At 40.0% G+C, this 22872-nt stretch overlaps 1 protein-coding gene across 8 annotated transcripts in view; it reads right to left on the bottom strand.

The window, feature by feature from the left end:
• Window positions 1-22872, bottom strand: part of EBF1 (EBF transcription factor 1) — a 272939-nt gene that overhangs the window by 84983 nt on the left and 165084 nt on the right. For 4 of the 8 annotated variants that reach the window (XM_032703203.1, XM_032703204.1, XM_032703199.1 and 1 more), the window contains exons 7-8: window positions 16035-16116; window positions 8072-8213 (exon numbers count right to left, since the gene is read on the bottom strand). In XM_032703203.1, coding sequence (XP_032559094.1) covers window positions 8072-8213; window positions 16035-16116 — 224 coding nt within the window. The remainder of the gene's footprint in view (window positions 1-8071; window positions 8214-16034; window positions 16117-22872) is intronic. The other 4 variants (XM_032703205.1, XM_032703206.1, XM_032703201.1 and 1 more) reach the window with 1 other exon arrangement.

Genomic DNA, 22872 nt, shown 5'->3' with positions numbered 1-22872 from the left:
CCAGAAAAGCAAATTGAAATGTAATGAATGCTCAGTAACTATGAATATTCATTGGCTATTTGAATGCTACTGAATTTTCTCCTGTATTGGCACCTGTGAAGTTTCTGCCAAACAGAGTAGCTAAGGTTTTTCTACTTGCACAACTGTATTCCAAATCCTCTGAAGTCTGGAGAGAAACCCAAAACCTCCAGCAAGTGGTTGGTCTAACTCTCCAAATGAGAGTCAACTCTTATGGTGGTTGGAGAATTTCCATCTGAACTTTTCTCTCTTTTCTGTCTGCTGTAACAAAACAGGTTTTTTTCAGGTTTTTTCTATACAAATCTGTATCAAAATTTAATGGCAGTTTTCCCCATATTTTCTTCTTTTTGCAATTTTGGGAGCAGAGTTCTGAAAGCTCCTCTGGGAAATTCACAAAATGTTCTTTATCTTCATCCAGCTACTATTTTTCCATGAATTCATGACACCCTCGTAACAATAGAAGGTAACAACATATCACAGCTTGACATCACTTAGATATTCGGGGAAAGGGCTGAGTTTTTTGTGGGTTTTTTGATTGTTTGGTTTTTTGTGGGTTGTTTTTGGTTTTGTTTTGCTTGTTTGTTTGTTTTTATAATTTATTTGAAAACCAAAAAGGACAGTTGCTCATGGGTAGAAACTCCCACACCTTATCTTTTTAAAATTGAAGTGTCTCCCAGTTCCATTTTAGCCTTTTTTCCTTTCTCAGTTAAACATGACACTAGATCCCTGATAAGTGACTGTCAAGCAGGAATCTTTTCTAACTATGGTAATTGGAGTAGCCAAATTTGAATTTGACTTTTCAAGAGGTACTTCCATGGACATTATGTAAAAGCAATCCTTTTATTAATGACTAGAATACTTCAAATAGTATCTCCCCGAGTTTCCTGTAACATAGCAGCAGCAATGTTAGTACATATATGTTATGCAATAATCTTTAAATAATGAAAAAAATCATGAACTCAAACTTCCAACTTCATAAATAGCAGAACTAATGGCAGAACTGAAATTCTGGAATCTTCTCACCTAAATCAGCCATTTAAAATCCACCTTCATTGTTTAAATCTTGTTTTCCTTTAGCCTCAGACTAAAAATAAATTTTGAAAGATCAGAATTGCTGCAGCCAGATATTCAAAGTTTTTGAGTACCTCTCCTTAATGGGTGATTTATGACCCAGACAAATAGAAACAGAAGATTTTCTGCTTTTTGTTTGATATGACTGGCTACGAGAAGGGCGGCTCCACCTACCCACCCACCCAGTTCTTATGCAATTCTTGGTAATATCCAAAAAGGAAGCAGGATCTGGGCCTGTAGACAGAGACTCTTCTCTGGTGAAGATTAAAAAAGACATAAGTATAATTCAGTGGGGTTCAATTTAATCGGCTCAGTTTTGGTTACCTAAATTGGAGCTGTGCAAATCTTAGCTCTGCTATGTTTTGCTGACCTGATGAATCCTATGATTTTATTCCTGAAGAGATCATTTTGATCACAGAGCCTGACATCCTGCATAGCACCCAACAGATAACTCAGCAATTCCCAGGTGAGGAATTGCTCAAACCCTTAACCCCTCCCTGACCTGCCATATAATTTTTAGGAAAATACCACGCCCTGACTTAATATTTGCAACCTGTGGATAACCTGACAGAGTTTTCACAACTTACTTCAAGTGGCTCCAGAGTTAAAATTTTGATGAGATCATACTGGCATCTTTATCTACAAATTTTCTCAAGTAAAGCACCTTTACTTTCTGGCCATGTATTGTCTCTTCAGAGGGCCAAATGCTCTAACTCCATCTGAGTAGACATACTGAACTAATCCAGTCCTAGTGTGCTCATTTCTATTAGAAGTTCCATCTGGATATGAGACAAAAACTTTGCTTTGAGTGAGACAGAGCATGGGATCAGGCTGCCCAGAGAGGTTGAGGAGTCTCCTTCTCTGGAGATATTCAAAATCTGCCTAGATGTGATCCTGTGCAACCCACTCCAGGTAAACCTGCTTTAGCAGGGGGTTGGACTGTATGATCTCCAGAGGTCCCTTCCAACCCCAACTATTCCATGATTCTGTGAAACATACAGTAAGTCCACAGGGTAGCGAAGAGGTTAATATTACACACTCAGTGAGGTCAAGCTCCAAGAACATATAACAAGCCATTATGTAAAAAATTGCCTGAATTTATGAGTCACTGCATTTATGAAGGAACCGATATGAAAAAGACAACTTGGCAAAAATAAAGAAAATTATTTCCAGCTTGAAGTTTTGCAATCTTTCAGTATATCAAGGCTCACTTACTGTTATTACTATCCATGTTGTGCAATGTTCTAAAAGTCACATTTTTTCCCTTGTGTATGCATAGAGATGTCCAACAACCCAAGGTATTCTTCCCTCATAGAAAATAAATTAGAAAGTGAACATAACTCAGAATAACATGCAAGATCCCCTCAAGTAGAGTGGTAGAATCCTAATATTTTTTTTCAATATTTTCCTTCTAAATAATAAATCAAGCCCCCTGCATTTTTCTATATGGAATGATACAGTGCAGAAAAAGCTTGTGTGTTTATATTTCTCATATAATCACAAAAACATTCTTCTTAGCAGAGCACTAAGCTATAACAGGTGCTTCCACCCATAGATGAAACAAGTCAAACTTTGAAGTTACTTTATTTAAAGCTGGTCAGTTTGTGAATGCAGCAGGCCCTAACTTTGATTATGAAACTGAACCTGTACCATCTAAGGGTAAAATGTATCAAGTTTTGAAGATTAAGTTTTCTCAACTTGCTGACATTTTTCACTGCAGTCAGTATTCTGTCTCGTAGTAATAATTTCATCAATTAGCACGGAGACAGGCAACATGAAGGGATTCAGGGTTGAAATGGTTAAAATGGAGCTCATAGGGGCATTCTCCTAATGACTCCCCACACTGTCAATTTTAAGTGGTTAATGTTGTGGCAAAGGCACTTACAGCACAAGAAACAGGTCACTAAGTGAGATTTCTGAGCATCTTTCAGGAATTGCCCAGCACATACAGCTAAATTCAATTCATTCTCAACAGTTCTATTACAGTAAGGCTAGATAACAATGATATTCAAAGGCAGTCAATCTCAAAGGTTTATTTTAAAGATTATTTTCTCAAAATAGTTTATATGGTGGGGGAAACTTTCCTTTTTTTAATAACCTAAACAGAAAATATCTAATTAACTAAGACACAGCCTAGCAATCATTTTTGCTTTCAAATCTGCGGAGTTGGGGGAAAATCTGTGGTTGTGCAGTGACTGTGGGCTCTCAGATTGCCCAGGACGGACAGGATTGTCAAGAAATGCTCTTTAAGTGCCCTACTGCTGACAAGAGGATCTACCTGTCGTATCCAGCACAGCAACTACTTTTTTTTTACTGTAGGAGGTTTTGCACCTGCACACAAATGGTCTGAGTCACTCATTACTGTCATGAGCTAAAACAACATTGTAAAACCTTGACTGTCTCAAGTACCACAATAAAGTTATCAAATAATCCAGCCATGCACTATCCTTTCCAGCATAAGGCAGTCACTAATAATGGTTTTGCTACATCATGCCCTATTTTAGGTATACACACACACACACAGATTTATGTATGTTTCATATTAAAATAACGGCAGGACATTGCTTTAGAAATCATGGTTGTCTCTGCTTCCACCTGCAAATTTTGACATCATGTCTTATAATTTGTCCCTAATTCTATACTGCATCTTTCATCTTTTGCTGCTGCTGAGCTCACTCATAACCAAATCATCAGCAAACCTCACTATCACCTAATCCTTCAGTGTTTTCCTATGGAGGAGGAAGGAAAAGGAAAAGAAAAAGAAATAAAACTGTCCCTTTAAAAACCAAAGCATTTAAGCTGCTTGTCAGTCGTCTTCCTGACAAGGCCACTTGAATGTATTCAGGAGTATTTGCATAAACGCTCACAGTGAGTTCACCGTGGCAGCTAGTGCTAATGGTACATAAAGTAATTTAGTCACTTCTCTTAGGCATCTTGTCAGGGTGATAAGCACCTCCTCTTTGCCTTGTTGCGTATTAGATCATTAGATAATAAAGTGTTAGAGCATGCAAACTGACAGGGTCTCAGGGACTATCATTTTTCGAGGGCATTGCGTTCTGCCAGAGAAGAAAAAGAATAGAGAAACTGATGCTGCAATTGGCTTTACAGTCTTGTAAAGACATTCAAAGATTTGGGGAGAAAAAAGAATTTTTACTTTGCAACGGTACGAGAGTTTTAACTGGAAACTTTGCAGACGTCTGCAGTGGTGGACTTTATGCTGGTAAACTTGAAAAGAATTGTTGCAAACCCTGCCCGAATTCTTCCCTTTCATAATTTCATCACTTAAATTGCATTGGAAAGATTTTGCTTTTAAATTTGACACCCTGGGATGAACTACAAGCTGAAATATATTCTACTGTTGGGGCCTATTGGCTCTTCACTATACATCTTACTATAGATATATATAATTTAGAAAGGTCAACCACATCAGCTTTCTGGTTTACCATAAATATAAAACAAGTGAGGATCCAACTATTTGTAAATGAAAAAGTGATAATTATTGAAAACCACAGATTAGTGTGGCTTACCCCATTTATACCACACAGAGATGGATGAAATAATTGGCCTCTGCCAGCTATTACTTTTAAAGATAGATATATTTATTTGAAAGACGAGCTTTTTAACCTGCTGGTTTCAAGGACAGCGTGTGGATACGAAACTATGATCTAAGGTCCTGGTTATACTCAGAGGAAAGAGCTACGAAAAAGAACTTTCATTTTACTGTCTGACGAGCAAGATATAAATAGAGATATGTTGGGTGTCCCAAAAATAATCCAGGCTACCTGCTAATGAGATGGTAAAACCCAAATGTGGAGACGCCAGGCTCCTGAGTGGCTCAAGAGGTGCAGTTTTCTTTCCAGCTTTTTGGCACCCAAACTCTCTTTTTGGTGTTGCATAAACTGCAACTCCATGTTTAAGAGCAGTGTGTCCCAGCACAACTTTGTAAGGAAAAATAAGCTGGATATTGTCTAACTAAACTAGGCAATCAACACACCTTCTTGCTACATCCTGTCTCCCCTTTTCCCAGTCCTCACAAAGTCAGGCATTCATCTCTACTGCCATCAGATATTTGTGTTAAAAAGTTAAACACCTAGGAGAGTCCACAGGAGTACATTTGTCAAGGGCATATTATAGTTAGATCCCAGAATTTACAAACCTACGATCAGAAGTTGCTCACCAGAGCAATGAACCAGAGACAAACTAACCATGAGAACGTTCGCTCCCCATCTCCTCGTTTACGGACACTGCTCAGGTCAATCTGTCCTTCCCCTGAGGGAGGCAGAAAAGCTGGGAAGAGGAAAGGCAAACAAACTGTCTCTTTGATATTATCTGAGATAAAAATTCCAAAAACTGAAGAAAAAAAATATATACTTCATGACTCGAACTGAAAATAAAAATTAATTTCCATGGAGGAAACTGTCATCTATTCCAATGGGTCTAAGGTTTGTGGAGGCTGCCCAAAATTCAAGAGCATTAAGCCTTTTCCTTTTATTTTTGTTTCTTTAGTTAAATGTTTTACGTACCCAACAGCATCATTTAAAACAGTTACTGAATTTTTTTTCCCCCTTTTTTCTTGGGCTCACATGTGCATAGAATTCCTGGAGAGCTGGATTGAAGGGTTTAGGTTAAAAAGAAAGGTTCCACCAAGCCTTTGGAAAGAGAACAATTTTGTAGTGTGAAGGTTGCTATTCAAAAGTAAGAATTTACTACCAGTTGCTTTATGAGGTTGCTTGAGAGGTGCCTGAGAAAGTAGATTAGAAAAATCACCTTTCCCACAAAAGGTATACATGGAGATATTTTGCAGATGTTGACTTTTAATATCAGCACAGTAACTAAGGTGTGTGTAGATGTCTAAGCCGAGCGTTACCATTTTTTGTGTCTTTTTGCTAACAGAATTCCTCAGGTTGTAAGAATGGCAATGATACCTGTGGTAAAATGAGATACTACCTTGCATGAGAGTAAGAGCATTTATGTAGGAGAAATTAAGTACTTCCTCAACCAAAAGCACGCACTGAGAAGACTGAAATGGGGAAAAAAAGAAAGAAAAAAAAACATACAAAAATATGGCAACTACTTCAGTAGGAATATGAGTGAAATAATAGGAGGGGTTTTTTTTAAAGACTAGACTTAATGGAAAGATTACAAAGTTGAACCGAGAGAAGTTTCCTTTTGTAATGTTCTGCCTTCTGCTAATTAATAAAGACAGAGTTCATACATTCCTTATAAATTTTCAGTAAAAATTATGACAGTGGTTTGTTTATTAAATTAGGTTGTTGGCAGGATGAAAAAAAATTCTATAACATGAATTATGACTGAAAATGGCTCATAGCCTACATAAAAAGTTAGAGCTAAATAAATACAGATGTAAGTTATGTTTATATAATGAGAAATGCTGCTGAGCTAAGAATTTTAGGTTAGTAAGTGTGAACTAGAGACCCGATTCTGCAAACACTTATCAATACCCTCAGCTTCTCTGACACAAGAAGCCTCATTGATCCCAACAAGACCATATGTGAGCATAATCTTAAATATATGCATAAGTGCTTGCAGGACTGATGCCTGAAAGCATAAACAGAATAAAAACTATTTACAGAGGAATCTTGAGTAGTAGAAACCCACACATTTTCCCATCTCTCAGCATTAATAATTTCTTTTAACGTATCTAGTTAACATTTTTCTGAGTGGCATTTGCTTTCCCAGAGAAAATTTTATCTGGTTTCTTCAAACTCTTCGGAAAAATCTATTTAATTATTCATCAGATCCTTGGCAAATATTTGTGAAACAAACCAGCATAAAGGACTGGTGCCTTCTGCACTCTACTACTTCAATGGGAGCTGAGGGTACACATCTCTTAGAGGGAGCAAGCACCTATTGAATTTAGGATTATAAACAGCTTTGAAGACAAAGAGCTATTCTACCAAGCTGGAACAGAGAGAGGGGAGTGAAATGCCCTCTGTTTTTGTTTTGTTTTTCAGCAGTAGTCATCAACTTTGAGGACAAAGAGCAAAACAAAACATTAATCAAATCCAGATTTTTCAAAGCACATTTGCACTCAACAACTCCCATTTTAAGCACCTACAGTCACCAGCAGATGTTCCCTTCCAGGACCAGCTGACCCTACAAAAGAGATTACTGTCCCCCGGGCTACTTCCAGCCACGTGCCCTCATCCCACCCTTGCTGGGGTTTACTGTCCTTTCAGAAAAGCCAGACAAATTGCCTTGCACCATTTCTCCTTCAATCATTTCAGCAAAATAAGCTAGATTGGCAAAGAGTGGTTATTTAAATGGTTTAATGCAAATGAACTTCATTGGACTGAAGGAGACCAGGGAGCAAACAGACAACCATCTTAGCTGGCATGTCCATGGTGAAGAATAGCCTGGAGCAGGGAGGAGAGACAAACAGCTGTGACATGCAGGGAAGAGCAATGTCCTCAGCTGGCACAGCTGGAGCCAGAAGAGAACATTCATCCATGGCTTGAGTAAGCAGATGGATTTCCAAAAGGGCTCTGCTTTCATTTAGGGCAGTTCAATCTCCTAGAGAGCTCAGCACCCTATAGATAGAAGAAATCCAATCCAAAATTTGGATGCTGAGAGTTTCAGAAAATGTGCAGGATGCTTTAGATGTACAGTCAAAAATCAAAGCAATGGGAAAAAAAAAGATCAGACCCCAATTTTGGGTGCTGAAAAGATGGAACCAGCACAAAAAAAAAAAAAAAAAAAAAAGAAAAAAAAAAAGAAATCGCCACACTCCACTGACGCACAGGACAGACTTTGCACCCATGTTTGCTTGATGGTTTGTCATTTCAGTGCATTTAGAGCTGACCTACTTGAAAAATTCCCCCTTTGGTCTGGAGGCCAGCATCTTTAAAATATCCAGCCTCAAGGGTATAAACTGTTACAGGACAATTTGAAACCAGTAGCCAGAGACACAAACCAAACAAATCCACATTTAAATGCCAACCAATGAAAATGATATGCCTACCATGTTCCAGATAAGAAGGCGTACCTTCCGAGGGATCGAGTCTTCGAGCTCTCCGCCCATGCTTGGAATTGTTGTGTACAAACATATTGTCCGACACTGCCAACACATGGCCATCAACATTGACTGTTGTAGACACCACGACCTGCAAGCACAAGAGCAAAACGTAGGAAAAATTGGATATATCTGTATGTTTTTTAAAAAGCACAGAGTGTAATAAACTCAGTTAAATAAATAACAGCTGGGAGCTGTAGAAAATTGCATAGCTATTTCGCATAATAACTGGTGCTTATGCTGTACAAATCTAACAAGAGACGCTATTGATGAGTGGGTCTTTGGCATCGAAAGCTTTTGATGCAGTTTTAAGTCAAATTGCAGAGTTTGTAGCTGCATGGCAGACAGCACACTGTTAACCATCATTTTAACAAGAGGATCTTTATTAAGTATTTTTTCCCCTATACACAAGGGCAGCTGTGTTTCACCCTAAATTATCCTTCGGTTTCCATGCTGAAGTAGATAGAGCTGTTGACGTTGCAAATGAGAATAAAAGAAAACAAAAGTGTATTTTGTGAAGTTGTAATGAGAGTTGTTGCGTGCCTTGCCCCCACCCTTCTCTGCTGCCATCCCCTCAGTACGGTCACTGCAGGTTGTTGGACTTGCCCAAATTTCTCCCAAGCTCTATCTTAGGGAGTACGTATAGGTATGTTTGTGTACACATGCACGCTTGACAGTGGGGTCTTGATCTGGAGAACACAACCCTATTCATCCAGTGTTAGAATTATTTGTATTTCTCAACTTATCTCAATGTCAACACCTGGGATTTGGTTTGAGGTGAGGGAGACAGAGCAGGACTGCGCTGGAGGCAGGATCCGACACTTCTGGTCCCCAGAGCAGCCTGAGATGGGAGAGGAGCCAACCCAGCAGGGGCAAACAGGCAAATGTTGGGTCCAGAGTAGAAGACCCAGCTGCTCAGAGGTGTCCAGAGGGACCCTTCAAACCTGAGGCTCAGTAGGCACCATCCTAAAGGAAATTCCTGTTCAGGCTGAGGGCACCTGAGCCATGAGACATCATGGAGCAAACAAGGGGATGCATGGGACAAGTCCCTTGCAGAGCTGCGAGCCCATCACACCAGGTCTCCTCCTACCCCATTCAGACTAAGCAGTGTCAGACTCCCTAAGCTTTCATTCAGCCACCCCTCCCACTATATTTTCCCAACAATGTCATTCCCAGTGTTTTACCCCAGCCAAAGGTTTGGCCTTCAGCTGGCTGCTGGTTTGCCAGGAGCACGCATCGCCTTCGAGAAGTTTGACTAAAACAATAAGAAGAAATGACCTACACTTCTCCTTACATTAAACAGGGAAAGGGATTAAAGACTGAAACCCATAGAGATATGTTTATTCATGCGACCTCTTACAACCAAATATAATAATTGTCTGTTAATTGCAGTTTCAGCTCCCACCTCATGCTTCGACATGTGAAACAGCAATCAGCAGCTCCTGTTTAATCCACCTATTATGTTGACTAATTAACTTTGCTCGACAGTTTATTTCTTCCTCCATTATCAGCCCCTGTCAGCCGCAAGCACACTGCCGCAAAGGGGGACCTCAGCCCTTTTGATTGATCACCGATAGATTGACATGCAGATTAATTTAATTAGAATCACCTCACTTGAGAAATGAAAGACAATGGCAAGGGGGCTAATAGATCTGCTCTTATAATGAGGCAAGCCTCCAGAGCCACAGCAGAGGATTTCTGATTTATTTTGCTGAATTCCCCAGTCGCTCTGAAAGGCTCTCGCTTTAATTGTTCTTGGTTTTGAGAGGCTTTAGCCTCTGAAGAGGTGAAATGCTTTACAAGGATTGGCAAACATTGGTTCAACTCTCTCAGGAAGCTGCTGCCTCTCAAAGTTGGTCAAATGGGGACACTTAAAGGATCGCTTACAACTATTCAATTCCATCACTTGAATTGGATTGGGGGGGGAAGAAAAAGTGAAAGAAAAAATTTTCTACCTATTTCTGGCCCCTGATTAAAACACTCAAAAAGTAAGCAAAGCTGTTAAACTGCCCATAGCCCATTCCAAACTCTTTGTCTTTAAAAAGAGGAATACAAAAGAGAATAGTTTACATTGAAAGGATCCTAAACCTATCCCTCAGAATGGCATTCCAGGCAATAGATTTTTGTATGTGTTTTAACTGGAAGATATTAAAATACAGAATAAATTATTCAAGAGCTCTTATAGATGGAAATTTTGGAAAAAGGAAGTACCAAACACTACAGGTAAGTTTTTCTGAAATCAAACTAAGGGGAAAAAAACCCTAAGCCCTATATATAAAATTCCAAAAGGGATTTCAAAAGTAATTTATCTGTTGCGTTCCTGAGGGATAGAATAAAGTTTATGATATTTGCAATAAAATATGATCTTATAGTAAGTGGCTCAGGGTTTGCAATTCTATTTGTGCACTTGCAACCATTGTAAAAAAACTGGGATTTTGAGCCAAATCCTTGGCATCACTTGTCACAGCTCCATGACTTATGCTAGCTCTTATCTACTTCTATAGGTCTAATTAGATGCATATGAAAATTAGCACAATTACAATTAATAACAATGGCTACAAGATAAAATATTTTCCTCTGTTCTAAAATGCTATAAGTACACACAGATTTCCCACTGAAGCTGAAACCGAAACTTTTGAACATTTCTAGAAATAGGATTCCAGAAAAATAATGAGTCAAGAGTACTAACAGTAAGGTAGTTCTCAAACCTGTGAAAATTCTGTATTTAAGTAGCTGTTGGTATACATGCACCTTTCTAGGGAAGAACTTGAGGAGAAAATCCTAGCAAGGTTTTATGTGAGTAAATCTACATTTAATTCCCCCTCCCAGGTTTCCAAAACTGTTGATGCAACATATTTTGAATTACTTAACACTGTCTTCCTACCTCCCTCCTGAACAGAGAGTTTGATTTACTACAAAGAGACCACATTGGTGTGGTTCTTCAGTGTCGTTAGCAGAAGAAACTATAAATGGAATCCCCAAGAGAAACTGTTTCCAGTTGCAGGAAATGCAGAAAAAAACCCTCTTATGTGTCTGTTTGAATAAAAGATTATTCATAGTGCACCTGTAAGAAGCAGCACACGCTTACTGCTCAATTCCTTAAATGAAAATTCTCATTAATAGAGGAATACTGAGCATATATGGCACTAACAAAATATTAATGCCTCCAATTATTAACAGAGAAAAAAAGCACCTTGAATATTGTGTGCCACAGTTACCTACTTGGATTGCTACAGAGCACTTAACATACTTACAAGTTCAACTCATTTTTTTTAATCTAAAAAAATACTACAGTCTCCTCATTTTGATTTTGAAATGACTGGGATATGTTCAAGTTGAAGCACATGCTAAAACTAATTTGTGGAGAAATCATAAAATTAGGGGGAGGGGAGAGCCAAAGTATATGTGGAATAGGCACTGAGGCATCCTAAAACACAGACTGTAGCAAGAGGGAAAGGCACACTACAGTTTAATAAATGATTAATGAGGTGCTGACACATTAATGTAAGCACAGGGACAACCAGGCCTGCCAAATCTCAAACCTTTCCAAATTTTGTCAACAAAACATAGTTTTAATTTGGGACAGGCAAACACGGAAAATGATTTTGAGCTTTAGCTTTAGCCCTTCATAGATTTTGAATTTAAATCCTGTATCAACAGCAGGGGAGACAGAGGTATGAAAGAAACACATCAGTTTACAACTTTCTTCAATGAACTTGGCACTATCAACCGCAGTAATGTATCCCAGCTCTGTGAATTATTCCTCCTGCCATTAAATAGTTCAGTTTGTGAATACTTTGGGGCTTAGTTGTTTTTTTTTTTTTAATATTCAGAGACCAGGAGCCTGGAGATCAAGCTATTTATCCACGTTTAGCACTAGGCCTGTTTATTTGGTATAGTACCTCACCTAATATGTCAAAATTAAGCATTGCACGACTCCTCATTTTTAACCACAGCCCATTAAGCTTTGCTAACTGATTAAGACATAGCATGTTCCTTGTGCTTTCAATTTTCTCCAGTGTATGGTGAAGGACCTGATATTTTTGCAATGTCCGCAGCATCCAGTGGCAAAGGCAGAGAAAATCTGGTTAAGATGATTTCCAGGTTTGAAGTATGTCATTAGTGTTAAACCTGTAACTCCAGTGGTAGCAACTCTTCTGAAAGATGTAAATGGCTTGAGCCCATCTTTATTTTCATCATCACTTGGTGACCTCTTCCTGCAATGTGTTGACTTCTTTATTCTAGTAACCAAAAATCACGTGTTTAACAAGATACTCAAAAAGGTGCCAAACTTAAAGCACATAAGTATAATACACTCAGTAATTTTGCTCACGTGCTCAAGGACAGGCCGAGCACTTAATTACCTTGTTGAATTGGGCCACAGCTCTCACTGCTATTTTCCAGTCTTTTTTTTTTTTTTTTTTTTTGCCTTTCCCTTCTCTGGGGATGGAGCCTTGCATGTCCAAATTCCATTATCTGGGATTCATGAAGCATCATCTCTGTCTCTTATGCAAATTTGCAATAAGACACAAGTGGCTTCAATTCAAACATGAGTGGCAGCATCCTATGGAGGCAAACGAGCAGCCTCTGCTGCAGAAGAGGCTGTGGTAACAGAATCAAACAGCATGGCAATTTCTAAGTGACTTTCAAGGTTTTCATAATAAGTGAATGTTTGGGGTTTTATGCAGTGACACAGCCTGAAAAGTTTTCTCTAAATTAAAACTCGACACGTGTCAGTTTGCAAGCAGTTGTGCTAAAACAAGAACAACAAGATAACTAGGGCACCTGGGTTTCATTAATTACAATAACATACAAAACTGTTTAGATTGTATGAATGAGTTTTTAGTTCTGAAAAGTAAAATCTGGGCAGAGTTCACCCATGACACCATCTACTTAGTAGTATTATTATTACAACTGATTGGGGCGCTATAGCCCATCCCACCAAGAACGATGACTTATTGTGATGAACAATGTAAAACCAGACTGAGTATCTGCTCGATGGGGTTTCTGGAATAAAAAGGCAAGGCTGGACAAAGGTGATAATACATGATAACACCAAATGTTTTGTGCAATTGGGTTGGTGAAACAGAGAGAGTAAATTATTTTCTCAAGGACAAGCAGGGAGTCTGTAGCACAGCTGAAAGCTCAACTCAGCTGTGTGAGTCCCTGCATAGTACTTGACTTCTCCTCCCTGACTGTCTCCTTCTGCTAATAGAGACACAACTAACACAGCCAGGGCCAGCACTGCTCCAGCATGCAGTTTTGCTGGCACTCCACACTGTTCCAGTTGTCACATGCCTGGACATCTCAGACATACAGAGAAATTTATTTCCTTCCAGGCCCACAACAGCTTTTATGTTAGACTTATCACACTCCCACATTTGCACAGAAAGTTCAGGATAAAACTTCCTAATTCATTTCTGTTTGTGAGTCTGAATGAAGTTTCACACACAGGTCACCCGAATCAACACACACTCTGCCTCCTCCCTGTACTTTCTTAACATCTATTATATCACATGATAATCAGACAATTCCCTGCTGCAGGGAAAAAAAAACAGCCCTAAAATTGACTCAGAAAGGAAATTTTCTGCAGGGCTGGTCCTCAGATAGTGCAAGACTCATGTCCTTGACCCTTCACTGCTTCTCCCACCAAAACCATAAGCTATGTTCCAAGAACTTCTAGCAACCTCCGGGGACTGACGTATGACAGACCATGGTCAAAAGTTGGACAAATCTCTGGGCAGCTTCAAAGTCCAGCACAGATAGGGGAATGAAGGAAAGAAAAGTCTCTGGGTTTTGTGTAAAACGAGTATGCTACTATTTAATAATTATCTGGAAATACCTTATCTTTATGTTTTTTAACCAGAATTTTGACATCACCATCAGAGACCTTCTAAGTCACTGGCAGCATTTCAAAGGTAGCTGATAGCAAACCCTCCACTGACTTCACAGGGGCCCAGATTTCACTTGATTCCTACACAACATTGCCTCAAACATCTAGGAGCATCATATCATTGAGATACTATATGCATGCTTGGTCCTTTTCACCCTAAGAAATTATAAATGAAGCCTGGGCTCTGTAGAGTCCAGCTGTTTTATTTTAAGAAGTCTATTGCTAAAAGAGCAACAAGTTCAAACTTTAAAAAAAAAAAAAAGGAAAGAAACAAAAGCATCTATTGTAAAACAATAAGCCTGGGCACTGAACAGAATGCTGTGAGCTTCAATACCACCCTGTATTATAGTAGGAGTGGTTCACTCGGCTGAAAGTGATTAATTTCTTGAAAATGCTAAGGTCACACTAATTGACATGACCTGTGTAATTAAGCAGTCTCTGTTTACACATGGAAAGCTCAACTGCTGTGAAGCTGGGTTTGTATGACAGAATGTCTTTACAAGTCAAGAGATCAACAACCTTTCCTATGTCCTACCTACCCGCTGACACAGGCTCCTGATTGCTGTTCTGAGAGAACACGCAAAGGCATCACCATATGAAAATCAGCCTCGAGCCTGGACGAGCACAAACCCAGCAGAGTGTACATGTTGTGAAGCAAGCTCTGACAGGCCCCAGGGGTGACTGCTCGGACTAAACCCCTGTGCTGCTGAGAGCCCTTTTTCCACCTTCTCTCTCAGTGATAATGCCCTCTCGAATCACAGGAGAAACATGACGGAGGGAGGAGTGTGGGGTGAGAAGCCGAGGGCTCTGCCTTGTAACACTAGCTTTTATACTGATTAATTTAATCCCTGTGGCCACATCTCCTCATTTCTGCACTTCTATGCTCAGGGACAAATAACACCCTTCTGCCTTCCAGCGTTGCTGCAATTAAGCAGTTCAACAAAAGACATTCCACATATAAATAATATTGTCATTTACATAACATTTAGCACTTTTATTGAAGTGCAACAATGCTGGAAAAGAAGCAAACGGGGTCCTGAATCACTACAGAAAGCAAATGTATTTTGGAGTTGTCTTCCTCTAGAGACCCATGTGGTCTATGGAACAAATCTCTTGTTTCTTCCTCAGTACCCTGAGGCAAAGCCACACCGACAGGCTCTACCACATTTTCTCCCTGTGCTATATACACTCCTCCTACCAAAAGAGGAGGTCCTTTGACTCTCTACCCCATATTTTTATTCAGCATATACTCAGATAAAGCATTATTGTCACAGTTAAGGGATCATGTCTTCAATAAAAAGGTTGGAGCATCTATTTCTCAGTATTGCCACCATTTCACACTGCCGCTGGCACTGCCAAAATGCAGGTACAGATTATCTTCCTAAGGGACAGCAATGTTCTTGATCCCAAAAGCAGTCATGGACATAGATGTAGCATAAAAAAATGTCTTTGGTCTTCTGAAGCTGTGTTGATACTGCAGCTCCCAAGTGCCATAAGCTGCAGCAGTGGGGAAATGCCAGACCAAAACATCCCAAGAAAGATACACTCAATGGTAGTTTTTTCCAAGTTCTGACTACAGGGATGGACCTTCATCCCACTGATGTACGTTTGAGTCTTTACCACTGCTAAAGAGTAACTGCTGATTTTATTAATCGCTCTTACACCCTCTTCTGCCCCTTCCAATAAACATGGTGCTCACTTAGTGTTTCCATGAAGGGAAATAGTTCTCCAGGCAGAAAAGAATGTCTCAGAGCCCCATAACCAAAAAACAACAGTGATTGATTTTTTTTCATGCTTTCCCTTCCAGTGGAGATGACATTATCTTCAAGAGTTCTCTTGTCCAGAGCAAGAAAACCCAACTACTTCCTGCCAATTCTGCTGTGACAAGAAGTCCTCAGGCAATATTTTGTGACCTTATGTTTTTAGCATCTTCCAATGAATTACCAGGTTAGTTTGGGTCAAAGTACTTCTGTCCCTAACAGCTGCTGATTTTTAAAGGAGGAAGCATGTCTGACTGACCTGGAATCGACGCATGTCTCGAGGGTTTCCTGCATTTTTTAGGCAATTTTGGTTACATTTGAGGAAAAATTTCAAGAAGAACCTGTGGATAAAGAGAAACGGACATTAATGTCTTATAAACAGTCTTATAAACAGTATTACTATGTGACATCTGTACATTTGGTCCAACAAAGACTTATTTATGTTCGTATTCCCAACTCAGACAAATCATCCCACTGACCATCCAAAGAGGAAGTGGAGCTTGCATGGGCCCCAATCTAGCAAAACATATAAGCACGCCCTAAATATTTACTAATTATTACTATTTATTATTTATTAAGCATTAATTTCATGTTTCTGTTGTGTCAGAGCCATTAAATTTTGCAGTCAGTCCCTCTACCACACTAAATGGCCAGGCTCCCTGTGCCATCCAGAGCAGCAAGGAACAGACACATAATTCAGCACAGCAAAAAGAGGACAGAAAATGTCAGATATGAAAGTTCCCTTATGTATAAACGAGGTTTTGTTTTACAAGTTCACTGTCATGTGCAAATTTTGATTTAATACAAAAATACTGAAAATGTTCCATACAGTTGAAATCTCCCTTCCATGATTAAACCCTCTTTGTGAATAAAATTAATGCTCAAATAGTGGCTAGTGGGAGCCCAAATCCCTGAGAGGAGAAGGGGGGAAGTCTTGGTTAAAAGACTGACTTCATGGAAAAATGAAATATTTTTAAAGCAGTCTATTTCCTGACCATACACAGTTCACTGAAGTAGCTATATGACCCTGACATATAACTCTAAGAAAAGACATTGCATTTTACAAAGCCAAAGAAAAAAGCAAACATTTCACTGAAAATATTTCCTTCAGTGTTATGCATCAGTGGACTGTAAACTCATAAAGACAAGTCAATGAATAATAGTGGGTCTCAGATTCCAGGCTTCCTCCCTGAAAGCCAAAGTTTATCAGCCTTTTGTCCAAAATAAACTACAGACTAAGGTCTACTAAAGCTCAGCCATGCAAAGTTTAATCCTGCAGCAAGTTCAAACCCCAGTGTAACCAGACAGCAGCATTACACATGCAATAACCACCAGTGACTAAGCAGAAGTTAATCTGCCCTGTTCCCATATCCAGGAGTGGGATTGAGTTTTACATTCAATCTGAAAGCATCCTTCCTTTAGCACCCAAACTGAACACTAGGTCAGCAGAATTTGCACAGACTGCCACCAAGAAAGGCAATACTGCAGGGTAAACAGCTTCAGAAAATCCGTTTTTGATGAGCAGCATTCTTTGCCCTGCTCTAATTGTGATGCTGCCCCCCAACAAGGCAAGTTTTGGTGCTTGCTGCTCCATGTCAAAAAAATCATACTAGACAAATGGCTACAAGGACAAATTGAAACTTCAAGGGACTATTTTCATTAAAGAAATGCAAGGTAATTTAGAAGGATTATAAAATGTGATGCTTGGGATTATCAAGGACTGGATCTCCTGACCCAGGGAGTCCCTTCTAGACCTGAGCTTCTAAATAAGAGCAAGCAATCAACACAAAATAAACAGCCACCACACTTGAACAGGGGTTTGGAGACAGTGTTTGTTTACACTAAAATAAAGAACAGTGTTAGTCATTGCATTTTCTCATCAAGCAGCTTTTGATATTCAACAACGCAAAGGTGGTGCTATTTGTTGTATGTGTCTTTTTAAGCCTCTAATGGCCAGCTGTGACAGCCTGACTCAGATTGTGTAGAAGGAGCTGTCAGCACAAATCTTGGCATCTCGAATCCAGACAACTGCTTGCCACCAGGCGAGGGTTTGTGCTCGTGCCAGAATGGATTTTGAGAGACAAGCAAATAGGGCATTAATTCCGCCAAAGAAAAACGAAAAGTGGGGAGAATTCAGGATCTTACACTTCAGATGATGGCTTTCCTGTCAACAGCTCGTCATTTAGCTCACAAGCTATGAAGGGCACAGACATCAGATCCCTCTTGCCCTAAGCTGGCCCTGTCTTGTGAAACGCTGGCAGGATCCAGAGACCACCCCTCTGCGCAACATTGCTCGCTGAAATAAAAAGCCTGGCCATCTGTTGGGAGGCAAAGACATCCCTGTCAGCTGGTGCCTACAGCCTCGAACAGCCCCTTATGTGGCAAAACCTCTCAGAGCCACTCACTCTTTGGGGAGAAGCTGGCGCTGCCCTGGGTTTACCGGGGGATTTTGGCGGCTTCGCTGAGTTCCAAGCCCAGCAGCTTTCCTCCTGTCTGCTGCAGCCCCGGAGCAACACCTTGGCTCCAGGGGGAGCTGGGACATGCAATAGTTAGAAATATCTGTGGTGACAGGCAGTGTCAGCCATGCAAACGTGGGAAGCACCTTCATGGTTTGGCTTTGCATAGCACACAAGTGATGGGTAATGAGGGTTGGTGGGTTGATTCAAGGCCCCCCCCCTAAAAAATCGAAAGCTCTTTGTGAAGCTCTCTGGAGAAACACTGGGCCTTCCCTCCCTTTATAAAGTTTGAGCTCATGCCAATTCAAAGGCTTGGAAAATCACTAGAAAATACAAGAGTTGGCTTTTGGGTTCTGCAAAACTCTAACCCAAACTTTCAAAGTCTAACTCCATTTGCACTGTGCTATATCCCCCAAAGGCTACAGAAGTGTCACCAAAATAAACTGCAGAAGAAATGAAGCTCATCTGTTTAAACCTACCAAAAAACCTCAGGCAAGCCAGCAAGCAAACAAAACTTCCTTTGAATTAAACCAACTCCAGAAAAAAATTAACTTGAAAAAATAACTGTTTTCAGAGGAACCCCAAGCTAACACAGCCAAGTTCACTCACTGCATTTTAAGCAAAAAGTCACCAGTTTACACAACACATTCTGCCAAGCGCTGTATTTTAATTCCACTGAAAGACAAAACAAACTATAGGCTGCACTTTGTTTAGGAACACACCAGAGCTGGAGTCCCCCCGGCTACACAAAAGCATCCCACACTGATCCAGGCGAGAGCCGAGCGGCTCCCAAGCTGGCACAGCACGCGCCGGCTGACGGTCTCCCCCCACTTTGGCAGGAAGGTGGATGAGAACAGATTAAGACAAGGGTAGAGCAAAGCATTTTGATTCATGGGGTTCAGCCCAGTCTCTTGGTTCCTGCTTCAAACTGCTTGTTCAGGTGCCTTCAACACCTCAAGTCCGGTCCTGCCAGCCTTGCTCATTAGCAACACTTCACTCTGCAAATAGTTCAGATTTAGATTGACAGGACTGGTCCAGGAGAAGTGCCAACAGAACTGAGCTCTTTGGAAGTATAAACCTCTATCCCCGTTTGTTTGCATCTAACTTCTTCACTGAGGGTTATTTTTTTCAATTCTTTCTCCACATTTGGCAGGGCTGTATAGCATTATTAGTAACCACAGAGGATATATAGCATTAATACTAACTACTGGGGTCTGAAATTCATTTTGAAGATGAAAAAAATGTGCAAAACACAGGAGTCTCAATAAAATCTTCAACTTTAACTCTCTTTCCAAACTTATGTGATTGCTGAATACCCACTCTTCTGCCACACAAGACTCAGTCATCAATTATATTTATTGCTACCATTGAAGGTTTATTTTTTTTGCATGAATCAACCAAAACATACTTTCTGACTCCCTTCCTGACAACTAACATCCCTGGTGTGAAAAGCATTTGTGCATATGGAGCAGAGAAATACAAGCCAGCTCCATGTGATTCAGCTCAATTCAGAAACACACAAACTTTCACAGGTATTAAGCCAAAGAGGTCCATGCTCCACCCCTTATCCTACAGACACAAGGTTGGAGGGTATGGGAGTGAAGTTTTGGGGAAAACCAGTTAATTTTAGATTGCATTTAGGTGTGCTAAGATGCAGCTCAGTGTGGGCTGCAAAAACTACTCAAGGAGTGAAGTTGCTGAGCAGTTAATCCACGCCATGGCACTGCACTACAACAAATCTCTGAGTAACTGCAAGGTCCAGTGTAGAAATACAACCTTCAGCTAAATACAAACTCCCAGTCTGAATCAGGCCCCAAATTAATGTGAACTTTTCTCTGCCAGGCTCTAACAAATGGGTTATTGGCTGTTCTGGGAGTGTTCTCCCCTTTTCTCTCAATTTGACAGAAAATTCCTTTTTGGGGATGAAGTTGGTTTTTTTTTTAATAAAACTGCTGCATTCCCTCAAAGAGTTTGGTGCCTCTACTTTCTGCTAAGGAGGAACTCTACCCCATCCCTGATTGCCACAGCTGCCTTCCCATGCTGCTGCTTCCAACTCCTGACACCAGCTCCCTTCTTGCCCCTGCTCCTTCCATCCTTGGATTCCCCTCATTCCACTGACAGATCTAGCGAGCACACTACCAGCTGGAGGTCACTCCACTTGTATAAAATCCTCCCTGCCACTCACTGCTGCCCATACTGCCCATCACACTGCAAGACCTTTGGGTTTCTGCAACACCCTCCCCAGCAGCATCCCACCCTTTGCCACTGCTAACTACCACAGGGATTTAAATTAAATACACAGGAGAAATGGAAATTCTAGCAATGAAGATGTAAAAGGATTTTCCCCTCATACTTTTCTTGCCACTACAAATTAGTACCCATGTTAATTAAAAATAACTGAAGAGTTAAATTAAAGAAAGCAGGCTCTGACATGATCAACGTTTGCTCTTCTGTCACTCCCCTGAATTTAAAGGAACTCAAACATGAAGGTTTAGCAGGAGGATTTTCTTGCCATTGCCACAATAAATAGGTCTGTGGAAGGAGAAAAAAATAGTTGGAAAGAAGACGTGCTGCATTCCTGATGCTGAAGAAAAGCTTGTTTGTTCCTGATACATTGGAGAAGTTGTTCAAGAACAGTTCCTCCATGTGAAAATACGACAGCTGTCATGCTGCCAAGGTCAGCCAGACCAGTGGCTATCCAGAGAGTGAGTGCTGGTTATACAACTTAAACCTGGCTAGGGCAAACAAAATTGACAAAACACACCTTTTCTGAGGTATAAACACATTTGAGAGAAAAAGGGCAACTTTAGACTCCTGGATGAAACACAGCACTAAGTATATGTGGGTTTGTAAAATTAGTAAAACCAAAATACATGGGCCACGGGGACAATTAGCAACTTTCCATCAGATAAAAGGATTGCATGCCCATTCTGTACGGCACACCAATTCAGCAGAGTACTAAATATGTGCATAAATTTAAATACATAAGCAGTACTGATGGAGACAAAGCTACTACTCACATACTTCAGCACCTCGCAGACCCAGCTCTGCTGTCAGCCTACGTGATACTACAAATACAGTTGTCTCAAACAACATCTGATGGGTATTTTAGCTGTGGTGAAAACATAGCATATCAGGAAGTATCAAAGCCCATCCAAGAGTAAGCCCTGTGTGTACTGACTCTGTTATGTTTTGCTTCTTCAGGGTTTTCTCTGCGCCTTTCACACACTTCTCTCTTTCTCAATCAGTAACTTCTCCTGCACCTACTGGTAACTTGATCTAGTTAGTAATTTACCACTAAAATAAAAATATAGAGAAAATGTGTTGCTTAATGTAATGCAACTTGGAAAAGTAAATAATCAAAAGGTAGAGAGAGAGGGTTTAGATTAGATATTGGGAAAAAATTCTTCCCTGTGAGGGTGGTGAGGCCCTGGCACAGGTTGCCCAGAGAAGCTGTGGCTGCCCCATCCCTGGAAGTGTTTAAGGACACGTTGGACAAGGCTTGGAGCACCCTGGTCTAATGGAAGGTGTCCCTGCCCATGGCAGGGGGTTGGAATGAGATGATTTTTAAGATCCCTTCCAACCCAAACCTTTCTATGATTCTACAATTCTATGAAATACCTCCTTAGAAATTTCAGAAGGATAAAGTTGGGTTTTTTCCTTTTCAAGTTGACTCTTCTAATCAAAACTCCTATCTTACAATGGAAAATTCCAAACTTATTAAAAAAATAAGCTAAAATATTTTTTTCTTGAACCATAATTTCTTTAATTTTTCCGCATTTTAAAACTTTACTTTAAGAAGCACTTTTTTATTCCCCTTTGCCAGTGAAAAATTGACAAAATAATGGAATTTCCTACACTATAGAATGCCTGAGTTTAACCCAGCTCTACTAATAAGAGAAAGGGGGGGGGGGAATTCCTTAGTATTTAAGGTATGAAAATTCATATTATTAACAAGTCTACTGTTGCAGTTTTCTATTTTGGAGTGGGGTTTTGTTGGGTTTTAGGGTTTTTTTCCCCTTAGACCTTTTCACATACAACTCACTGATTGTGTCAGGTACCTTATTCACAAAAGAATAATTGAGACTGATATTTACCAACATGAGGCTGCACATGGAAATCAAACACAGGCATGGGGAAAACCTCCTATTACCCACATGTTCACAGCTGGATTTCACTTGGCTTTTTAGTCAATAAACAGCAGTAGCTACCTTTTGTGGCATTTTTACAACAGGAAATTTATTCTGCAGAAGAGAAATTAAATGCCAGATACAGCCATCTAACTCTCTTCTAAACATAACCTCTTGAGTTGTCAAATATCCTAATTAAGAAAAAAAAATCCTAAATCTGCCCTCTGTGGATTCAGAGTTCTCACTGATTTAAAATGGAAGCAAATTCAGACATGCTTTTTGCATTTATGGGATGTTAAACAATTCACTGGTTTGCAAAACAAACAAACAAACAAACACAAAGCCTAAACACAAAGCCTGGAAAATTATTTATTTTACTAGAGAATATATATCTTCTTCCTGAACTGCAGAAAAGGTCCGGAAAAAGGCAACATGACAAGGAGAATAAGCCTCAAGCAGCTGAAATCTGTTGACAGAGATTCTTCAGGCAGTGCCATAATAACAGAAACAG

Source organism: Chiroxiphia lanceolata, chromosome 15 (assembly GCF_009829145.1).
Source record: "Chiroxiphia lanceolata isolate bChiLan1 chromosome 15, bChiLan1.pri, whole genome shotgun sequence".
NCBI classification, from domain to species: Eukaryota; Metazoa; Chordata; class Aves; order Passeriformes; family Pipridae; genus Chiroxiphia; species Chiroxiphia lanceolata.
This window is presented reverse-complemented; position numbering and strand designations above follow the sequence as displayed.